Source organism: Suricata suricatta, chromosome 12, assembly GCF_006229205.1.
Source record: "Suricata suricatta isolate VVHF042 chromosome 12, meerkat_22Aug2017_6uvM2_HiC, whole genome shotgun sequence".
Lineage (NCBI taxonomy): Eukaryota > Metazoa > Chordata > Mammalia > Carnivora > Herpestidae > Suricata > Suricata suricatta.
Window position 1 is genome coordinate 105,600,245 of NC_043711.1, and position 10,716 is coordinate 105,610,960.

The 10,716-nt window shown below is 61.0% G+C and overlaps 1 protein-coding gene across 1 annotated transcript in view; it reads right to left on the reverse strand.

Annotated features, from left to right (window-relative positions):
* KCNQ2 (potassium voltage-gated channel subfamily Q member 2) overlaps window positions 1–798 on the reverse strand; it is a 49,449-nt gene extending 48,651 nt beyond the window's left edge. The window contains exons 1-2 of the mRNA XM_029918001.1: window positions 443–798; window positions 159–264 (exon numbers count right to left, since the gene is read on the reverse strand). Coding sequence (XP_029773861.1) covers window positions 159–264; window positions 443–798 — 462 coding nt within the window. The remainder of the gene's footprint in view (window positions 1–158; window positions 265–442) is intronic.
* Between the last annotated feature and the right edge of the window lie 9,918 nt (window positions 799–10,716).

Below are 10,716 nucleotides of genomic sequence, written 5' to 3' on the forward strand. Positions count from 1 at the left end.
GGACGCTGCGGCCGCCTGGCTCCGCCCACCGCCTCGCCCCGCCCCCGTTAACCCCCGCGACGCCGCGACGGCTGCGGAAGGGGAGGGAGGAGGGGGCCCGGTCCCCCTCTGGCTGTTCCCGCCCGGCCCTGCTCCCGCGCGGCCCTGTGTGCCCTGACCAGGGAATTCGGCCCCCTGGTGGTTCCCTGGCCAGACAAGCGCACCGTCTGAGCGGCCTCCAGCTCTCCGTGGATCGGAGCGCCTGGCGCCAGTTGGACTGGACTCCTGGGAGCAGGACCAGGACAGAGGGACCGGCACGTGCTCTTGCTAGACCCTCCGTGAAGGCCCAGCCCACTAGGAACTTATGCTCTTGGCCTCTAGGTGGGCCAGGCATGAAGACCCCCTGGACGCAGGTCTCCTGAGTGAACAGGGAGGCGTTTGGAGACACTTGCTAAGAGGTCACCTGAACTGGGCCTTGGAGAAGGAGTCCTGAAGGGAGGCAGCAGGGGAAAGGCGAGGGTTTACAGATGCCCCTGCGGCAGGAAGTGGGGCAGAGGTGGTCAGAGAGGTGAACCCTGAGAGACATGCCCCTGGGGAGTCTGGAAGGCCCCCCTCGATGTCCGAAGCCTGGGCTTTCTTCTGCAGAAGGAGCTGGAAAGGACCTGCGGCTGAGGGGCAGAGGATGGGCCCCAGGGGGACACACAGGCCCCAGGCCAGTGGGAAGCCAAGGCCACAGTCCAGGACGAAGGAGGACCGGCTCTGGACGCAGATGGCCGCCGGGAGTCCTCTTGAGGGCAGTCTGCAGAGGTTGCCTTCCATGGCCAGGGAGCCAAGGTGTCTTGGTGGGGGAGAGGGTCCTTCTAGAACCTGCTTCTGGGAAGCCAAAGGACCCATTCGTCAGCCCCCTAGAGAACCCCTCGCACTCCACGCTGACAGTCCCCACCGCATCCCCCCGGAGCCTCCCTCTGTACACCATGGATGGTGTTGGCTGCAGGCGCCTCTCCCCACATCTGCCCGGCACCGAGGGGTCCACTGAGAAGGGCCCTGTGTCGTGCCGCCCTCACCAGTGACAGGCTCCGGCTCCAGCCCTCTCCACGGCACCGGGGCCGCTGTGCTATTTGTCCCTTTCTTTCTATATTCAGCAGTAAACAGAATGGTCAATGCAGGCACAGTGCCAATTTATGTCACCTAGAATGTTGGGGATGGAGTGCCACTTACGCCCCACATACACATGTGCACACAGGTGCGTCCCAGTGACCCCCACCTCCCTGCCTCTTGTCACTAGCTATGACCGCCAGCATCCAGCCAGCGTGCCCCCAATGGCTGCGGGTTTCCTGAGTATGTGTGCCAGGGGGAGCCCACCTGTCACTTCACGGAGAGGGCAATGACCAAGACGGTGCCCGACTGACTCTGCTCGGCCTCTGAGCAGCCCTCGCTCCCCCTCATCCTGTTAAGAGGGAGCCCCAGATCACGGGGTCCCTGCCCCCCACGCTGGGCATGGCCCTTCCTCGGGGAGACCCTTCTCAGGGCTCGATGTGAGAGTGAGGCGGACCCGTGGTTAGGGTCGGTTCTCAGATGACGAAGGAGCGATTCCCGGGCATCATTTTTGCAAACACACGAGCATTGAGTGGGAGCAACGTTTGGGCTCTCTGGCATCAAGGACTTTAAGGAGAGACCGGTTGTCTTCACGGTCTCCTGGGGGAGCCCCTCCGGCAGGAGTACGGACAGTCAGGCTGGAGGGGAGCCTGCCGGGGACACGCAAGCCCGCTGTCCTCTTGTCTCAAACAGCGCTTGCTTGCGCATGCAGCTCTGCCCCGTCCCCCGGGGGCTCCGCCGGGTGAAGCCCACCTCCAGGTGGGAAAACCTTTGCTTCCTCTGTTGAGCATGTCCGTTCAGTGAGCCGGCTCGTTGGACATGTATGCGTTCAGTGCTGCGCCACATACACCACGGATTGCATCGTCAGCGACCTGGTCAACAGTGCCCGCCACCCCTGCAGCCCAGTTCGTTGAAAATGCTCAGTTGGAGTGAATTCCACACAAGAGACAGGAATTTCATTTATTTAAAAATAGATGGGAAAAGCTTTCAGGCTTAAGCCATCTTTGCCAAAATTGCACTGTGGGATCCAGAAAAGAGAAGTGGAAAAATCCAGATGCACACAGCACCCAGCTCCAGTCCGGAGGGAACTTTCCCTGGGATGCAGGGCGGGTGGCGGGCTGGGCCAGGAGCTGTCTTTTCAGCACCTCCAGCACTGGCCACTCCCCCCAGAGCTGTAGGGCGCGACAGGCTCTTCCTGGCTCTCCTCCCCGTTCCTCCTCCTGCCCCCACATCACCGGCTACACTAAGCAGCCAGGATGGGACTAGTGGACCGAGGAACAAACGTCGGCCCCTGTTGCTGTCTTATGGAAGGCAGCTCCGCGTTCTCACAAATCCCCACCTGTCCCCAAAGCGCTCCTGCATGTTCCCTTCCAATCAGAGACTCACCACACAGGCCTGTGACCCCACTTCCCAGCCTGGCACCCCTGCTTTTGTGTGTGTCCTGCCCACCATCATGTCCCCCAGAGCCTGGTGCAGGGTCCACGATGTGTGGTCAGTAGACAGCTCAGCTGTTGCCGGGGGAGGCCAGATCAAAGCACGTCCGACGACTCCCTCTCCCGGGAAGCTACATGGTGACTCTTCCCACAGTGGTCGGGACAGAGTGGGCTTGGCTTTTTCTGGAGCGAAGCCCTGAGAAGTCACGTCTCTAATCTCACAGACAACGTAGGACGGCGGGTCCAGGAGAGAAGACATCAGAGTGTAGGGGAGTGAGTCCAGAAGAAACAGGATTCCTGTCCTGGCTGAGGGAGGTCAGTGGCGAGGTGGCACTGGCCATTCGTGGTAGAGGAGGGGCTGCGCTGTGACCCTGCCTGTGGGACCTCTTCCAGCACAGCCCCAGCCTGATGCTCTGTTGGCAAAGAAGGTATTTATGTCCAGGTGTCTGGCCACACTCGAGTTCTGTTCCGTGGGCTAGTGACCACGGGGACACTGGGGACAGACATTGGAAATCAAACTTCCCTGTCCACCACCCACCTGCCTCCTCCCAGTAGAAACGACCAAGCTCCTTCCCCAATCACGGTGCCTTCAGGAAAACAGATGGTCCTGGCAGAAGCCCAGAGAGGACTCTCCCCCAGGCCGAGAAACAAGACTTAATTTGGGGAAGTGAGAAGAGGCAGCCTCTCAGTCTCCTAACCTGGGTCAGAGCTGTTGTCGTCTTGATTCTGTAATTTGGACAACAGGAAGTGCCTACCCAACAGAAAGTCCCAGCCCTCCCCTCCGGGGAATTTTCCATTATTAGGAGGAGGAAGGGCTGAATTTATCCAGTTGGGGGGTGGGGGTGGGGGGGCAGGTAGAACAATAAGGAAAAGATTCAATATGAAAGCATTGATTTTTTAAAAAAACATCTCACACTAAAGTCAATCAAAATTTAATTTATAGTTTTTTTTAAAGGATAAGAGCTCCCAACAAGCTTCCCCAGCCCCCAGCAAAACAGCTAATCATATGAGGGGGCTGATTGTATTTATCGGCTACAGATGCTTCCTTGGCACCAGGAGCCTGCGGTCGCCTGTGCCAGCGGAGACGGGCTGCAGAGTAAAGGCGCATCTGCACGCAGGTTCCGGGCCTTGGGGGTAACCCCCTGAGGCCCCACATCCCCCACGCCCTGCCCTTCTAGAGGGAACCGCAGGGTGGTGTTTGGGGGGGTCCCCGCGGAAGGCACCCCTCCGGGCAGATGAAACCTGTGACCACGTCCCTGCTCTGTGGGGGATAAACCCCGAGGAGCAGACAGGCTGGCGCTCATACACGATGCCCGCTGTGAGCCAGGACCCACCGAGGTCTCCACTGTGCCCCTGCTCCCACAGCACTTTGACATCCGATGCCGTCTTCACCTCTGTGATCCAGCCCCCCACCCCGCTCTCAGACCGCCCCACCTGCCCACTCCCACAGCTCCGCCCCCAAACCGCCCCACCTCCCAGCCTCGTCCCTCCCATCCGCCCAACCCCCACCCCTCCGCAGTCCCAGCGACCCTCAAGCCAGCGAAGGTTCTTTGTTTCCTTTGCCAGGAGTTCCTGTCCCTCCACTAGCACAGGGAGGTCCCTGTGTGTCTTCTCTGGGAGGCCCTGCTTATAGGTCTTCCTTGACGTGGACCCTCGTGCCCCTTCCCAGCTCTGGGGCCCCACCTCTGGGGCCCCAGCGGGATACGAAACTGTGGTACATACATTTGCCGTTGCTGCCTCGTTCATCTTCCCACTGGACAGGCAGTGCACACACTCACACTCCCCTGCGCACACTCACAGCCCCATGTATACACTCACGTCCCCTACACACACACACACATACCTTGCACACACAGTCCCCTGCACACACTCACACCCCCTTACACACGCACGACCCCTGTACACACTCACACCTCGTACATACACGCACACCCCTTGCACACACTCACACCCCCTTACACACGCACACACACACGCCCCCTGTACACACTCCCAGCCCACAGAAGCTGTTCATCAACATTCCGTGAGTGACAGTCACTTCGTCCTAGGGTTGGAGATCACTGGGAGCCTCGAGCCGGGATGTGCCCTAGATGACTGCGGCCTGGGGCTTGTGTGGCCCAAGGCCCGGGTGGGCCATGGGAGGGCACAGGCAGCTGGAGCTCAGTGCCATGAAGACTGACTCCCTGCCAGCAGGGCGGTCAGCTGCCTGCCCACACACAGGCCGTCAGCATCTGGGCCCTGGCTGCCCGCCCGCTGCTGGCCTGGGCTCGTTTGAGCACTCTGCTTGCTTGGCCAGATGTCCAGTAGGCTTTGGACAGAGCCATCTAACCTGAGGCAGAGCCCATGGGCTGTCAGGGGCCCACACCCACCCCTTCACCCAGCACAAGATCACCACCAAGCTAGGCTAGGAGGATGGGACAGAAAGGCTGGGTTCTCCAGCCCGAAGACCAGCGACACATCAGCCCAGACAGAGCTGGAGTCCTTGGCCAGCACCAAGGGCTCTGCTAGGATGACCTCTGGTGACCCACCCCAGCAGCATCGCCAGGCTGCACCCCGACGCCAGGCTGCACCCCAAGCATCACCAGAGGCAGGGTGTTGCTGCTGCAGAGTGCAGCACGGAGGTGACCCCGTGAGCACCTCTGAGCGCTGAGACTCTGGGCAGACCAGGTAAGCAAGCTGGCAGGGCCCTGGGTCCCTCACTGGTCAAGTGGAGAGAACCGGCCCCCACCCTGTGGGGCTTCCGGGGCACTGAGTGGAGCAGAGCAGCAAAGCGTCCTGAGCCTCGCCCACTGAGTGGCGTCCAGGCGGTGGCAGGAGGTGCCCCAGCAGCCCCACCCAGTTCCCCACTTGGAGGCACGGTCTCCCCTCATCTCTCACAGACCTCCGCACACAGGCCGCAGCTGAGGAGAAGGAGCCGCCCTTCCTCCCAGCTCAGATGTGCTGGGCCCGTCCCTTCCTGCCTTCGCGCCCTCAGAGAAGGACCAGTTAGGCCAGTGTCCTCACCTAGGGGCAGTCCCGCTCCCCGGCCCACATTTGGTAAGGTCCGGAGACGTCTTTGTTTGTCATGGCTGGGCAGGTGTTACTGGTGTCTAGTGGGTGGAGGCCTCCTGCGGGCACAGGAAAGCCCTCCCCCCCACCCCAGAGAATTATCTACCCCCAGAGGTCAACAGCGCTGCGGGGGAGACGCCACGATTTCGGTTAACAAGGTCTTCTCTTAAAATGCAAATATGTCTGGTAAATTAACCACCCACACCTTAGCATAAAATAGTGCAAATACATAGATTTTTCTCCCTAGAGCTCCTAACAACACCCAAGCCAAGGGGTAAGAAAGGAGGCAGGAATCCGGGAGGCGTCGGGAAGGAGGGCCAAGGCCCCCGCCCAGGGCTGGGCAGGCACGCGCCTGCGGGAGGGTCCCCACGCGCCAGGCCCCCACAGGCCACGCTCATCATCAGCTCCTCGTCAGAGCGTAACGGGGCAGCCCACACCGTCCACACTGCTGTTTCCTAGCTCAACGACAAACCTCCTCTTACTCCTCCCGGAACAGCGCAGTCTTCGCCGTTCACCGTCTACAGGCTTAGTTTACACGCGTGGTGAGTTGCTGAGCGTGTCTGCACCACAGGCTCCGAGCCTGTCAGTGGGGGATAATAAGAGTCCACACATCTCAGGGCGGTTACGACGGCATGATAGGTTACGGCTTCTAAAGTGCCGGGACGAGGCCTGGCGTGAATGAGACTCATGTAAGCATCAAAGTAAAGACAAATGAGTCCCTTCCAGGGCCGGCTCTGGGTGCACTGAATTTCCAACATGTACTGCCTTGCTCGTCCAAGATGAAGACCAGGTGTGTTGGGAGACACACAGAGTAAAGCCAGGGAGGAGAGAGGGCACCAAAGTCACCCAACACCCCGGGAGCACCCCCACCCCAACACAGACAACCGCAGCCTTCCACGAGAGCTGGGGACACGGGAAGCCGCAGTCTAACCCGACCGCTGCCTTAAAGGTGCAGAGAGCAAGTGTCCAGTGCCCACCCACTCTGGGGGCCAAGAGGTTTGCTCAAAGAGCCGGAGATGAAAGGAGAAATTTTACAGCTCCCCGCCATGGGGTTCCGGGGCACGGCCCCCCCTCCCCACCCTCTTTCACCTCCTCCCCAGATGGCCCCACAGTGCGACACCAGGAGCAGCAAGCAAGGCCAGGAAAGGATCCAACACCCCAAATCTCTTACGGACACCATTCTCCACTCCCACTGACTCACCCCAGCAGTGTTGGGGGAAACCTAGAGGTGATACCCCTGATGGTCCACCTGCCCTGGGACCTCCTCCCTGCAAGGCTACCGGGCAGAGAGAGCTGCCCAGCAAGGCCTGGATCTGGCCTCCCGCAGACGACTCCCAGGAGCTCAGCTCTGACTCTAGGCCGCCGGCCAGCGGCGCCAGAAGGGCGAGACACACGCTCGTACACGCACACACCACATACACACTCGTGCACGGATGCACACGCACATGCGCGCTCCCCGAGCACACACAGACACACATCCAGATGGACATGCGTGCACATGTCATGCACACGCAGAAACACACCTCCTGGCACTTGCGTACACATGTTTGCATACACGTGTGCACATGCACACTGCACCCAGCTCCCAGGAGCTCCGGGATGGCCTGCCTAGTTCTGCCCGCACCTGCGTGGCCACACACAGGTGTGCAGAGTCCCGCAGCCAGGCCACACTCACACAGGTACCAGCACCTACACTGGATACACACCAGAGGCACAGATTTGACCTGGCACTCCCACGGTCCCACTCTGAGCCACACCAGGGCACCGGAGGGGACTTGCCCACAGCTACCCACAAGGACATCTCTCTTGTGCGAAACCCCAAAATCCCATTGCTGGGATCTGAAACTACCGTTCGGACACAAAATTGTCATGCCAGAGCCACCCCGGACCCCGGGGCATGGTGAGAACATGCTTTCTGCCTGGAAAGGAGGGTGCCAGGAGCCCTGGGCAGAAAGGGCAGGAGACAGATCAGATCTGGCCAGCTCGCCAGGACCCCACAGGCTCCACGACTCATGAATTCTTTAGAGGCACCCGAAATGAAGCGTGAAGCTGCCAGTGGGGTCCGGAGGGACCCTGCTTCAATTATTCACAGCCGGGCAGAGGGTGGTAGCATCTGGGCCCAAGGCCCTGGCTTCAGGCGCGGCCTCACGGAGCCTGGGCCTGTGCCAGCCCTGTGGTGGCGGGCAGGGCACCTCTCCGGGCCTCCACATCTTCCTGGGCACCCCAGGCCTGCGAGCCCTTTGTGAGTGCCACTCTGTGTTCCCCAGCTTGTCCCCCCCCCCACCACCCCCCCGCCACCAGGCGGCACTGTCAGGCTGCGGTGCCCCACCCCCACCACACACAGCCCCACTCAGCTGCCCACGCAGCTCCTCGAGCTGACACCCTGCCCCCCAAGCCCGGTGGACCCTGCCCCCTACCCTGCTCCACGGCCCTGGCTTGCCGAGGAAAGGCCCCCCGGCCCCCTCCACGCCCCAAGCGTGCACCTCCACCTTACCCCTGCAGGCGTCTCCCCGGCTCCAGGGGCCACTCCGGACCTGGCAGCAGCACAGACGGGAGGGGAGCCCCCCGGGCTGCACCTGTGAGCCCGCACTTGGCGCCACACATTTAAGCATCTGCTCTGTCCCTGGTGCCTTGCCACCCGCACTGCTGCTGTGCTCAAGGGCTGTCAAAGTTCGGTCCAGGCACCTCAAGTCCCAAGAACTTTCTAGAAGGCCCTAGAGGTCAAAACTTCCATAATCATACAAAGGCCTTGTCTTTGTCACAACTGTTCTCTCTTATACATGGAGTTTTCCAGAGGCCGCGGTGTGTGAGGACACTGCACACGTCTGTCACTGTGTGATGGTGTGAGAACCGAGTGCCAGAGTGTCACCCAAGAGGCGGTGTGGCTCCCCCCACCCCAACCCTCCCTTTGGGAAGGGGGCAAGAGTCTGGCTGGCAGGGCGCTGGAGGCAGACAGTGGGGAAAATCCTGGGGAGGCGTGCTGCCCGTGTGGATGCCCAGAGCCACCGCACCTCTACCCGGCTGAGGCCCCAGGTTCCTGCCTCCTCCGGTCACAGTCCCCTGCCCATCCCGTGGGCTGCACTCTGAGCCTGGTCCCAGGGGTGCATCGAGCCCTGAGCCCTGCTGGGCTCCAGACCGGGCGCTTGGACCTTCATAGCCCTGCCTTCATCACCTCACCCGGGGTCGGTGGAGGGGCCTGGGCATAGATCTCTGGTGGCAGGAACTGCCATCGGCCCACCTGCAGTGTCTGGGTGACCAAGACTCCAGAGACAACAGCTCGGGACAGGAGGGCAAGGGGCCGCTCCAGACCACAGAGCCCTTTCACCCCAGTGGGGCTTCCTTTCACTCGGACTCTTTCCCCGGCTAGCAGCTTTCTTCGACTTGACAACCTCCTGGGGCAGCCAGATTGCAGGGTCAACAGGTCTCCCTGCTGGTGGAGGTGGCCTGGGTGAGGCCCAGGAGAGCAGCAGGGGCACCTGGTCTAAGGTCACAGACAAAATACACAGTCCAGTTTGAAGCTCAGATAAAGAACAAATACTCTTCTGATGTGAATATACCACATGCTATATTAAAGAATTATCCACTGTTTATCTGAAATCCAAACGTGATTGGGTTTCCTGTGTCTGTGTTCGCCTGCCCAGGACATCCCCCTTGGTGGCCTCCATGGGTCAATCCAGACCTTCCTTCGTGGGTCTGCACCACCAGGGCCCCTTCCTGGGATGGAGACCGGAAACCGCGCTCCGCCTGGCCACGCGGCCCTTCCTTCTCGTCGCACCTTCCTGAGACCCGCGCCCACTTTGGGACAGGCGGGGACACGAGCATCCCCTCTGCGACACCTCGGAACCAAGCGCGCCCCTCTCCCCTGGCTGGCAGCCTCACCCAGTGTGGTGGCCTGCGTGTGCCCCCATAGGATTTCAGGCCCTAATCCTCAGAAACTCGATGTGGCCTGTGCGGCAAGAAAGAGGCCTGCAGAAGTGACTAAATTCTGGATCTCAAGGTAAGGAGACTATTCTGAACTATCATGTAGGCCAAACACATGCATCCTTATAAGAGGGGAGATATTTGACACACGGAAGGGATGCCATGTGATCGTGGGTCAGACATTGGAGGGACACAGCCACAAGCCAAGGCACATTGGGAGCCACTGGAAGCTGCAAGAGGCAAGGCACAGACCCTCCCTTGGAGCCTCTAGGGGGAGCATGGCCTTGCCAATGCCTGAACTTTGTCCCACTGGTGGTGACTTTGGCCTGTGAGAGAGGACCCCTCTGTCATTTTAAGCCTCTAGCTTGAAGCCATTTGTTGAAGGGACCCCAGGAGACTCATGTGGTTGGCCTGCCGCTCACCCTGGAGGGGAAGCCCCAGCCCCGTCCCCCACCACAGGCAACAGAGTCTGCACTGAGAGCCTGGTTGGCCAATCTGCCCACCCCCATCCTCACCTCCACACCCACCCCCACCCCACCCGCAGCTCCTGCAGCACCAACACCTGGCACCAGCCAGGAGCTGCTTTCCTGGAGCACGGATGGCTGGGCAGGGGGCCTGCCATCCCCCCACCCCCAACCTTGATGACCAAAGGTAGGGCTTTCTCTAGGGTTTTGGGGGGCTGGCGCTTGCTGAGGGCTCAGGTGAGGAACAGGATGACTGGCTAGGGAGGGGAGTGAGACGTGGGAGCCAGTGTGTGTGACAGTCACTGGTGGGGGAGGAGCCCTCAGCCCTCAGAGAGACCCTCAAAACATTCAGGTCCTTCTGTGGATCCGAAGTGACCGATGCCCCTGGGAGCGCATTCTTCAAACTGCCCCCCTCCACGGCCAGCCAGACCAGCTGCCCTTCGGATCGGGCCTACAGTGCTGGGCCACAGCGTGTGTGGGGACCCCTGCCCCACCACCCACCCTGGGTAGCGCGGGCGGCAGGAAGGGGCTTGGGGAGAGCTCAGGGCGGCCCCGCCCCACCCCACCCCACCCCGAAGCAGGCGCACACGGCTCTGGGGTCGCTCAGTTTATTGGTAAAACGGGCACTGAGCGCGGCGAAGTCTGGGCGCGGAAGCGGGGACGGCGGGGACGCTTTTCCTCTTAAAGAACTTCCACTGGACCTTGATGGCGAGCATCCAGTCGCTGACCGAGAGCCTCTTACAAGCGGAGGTGCAGACATGCGCCTGGCGGGGGGG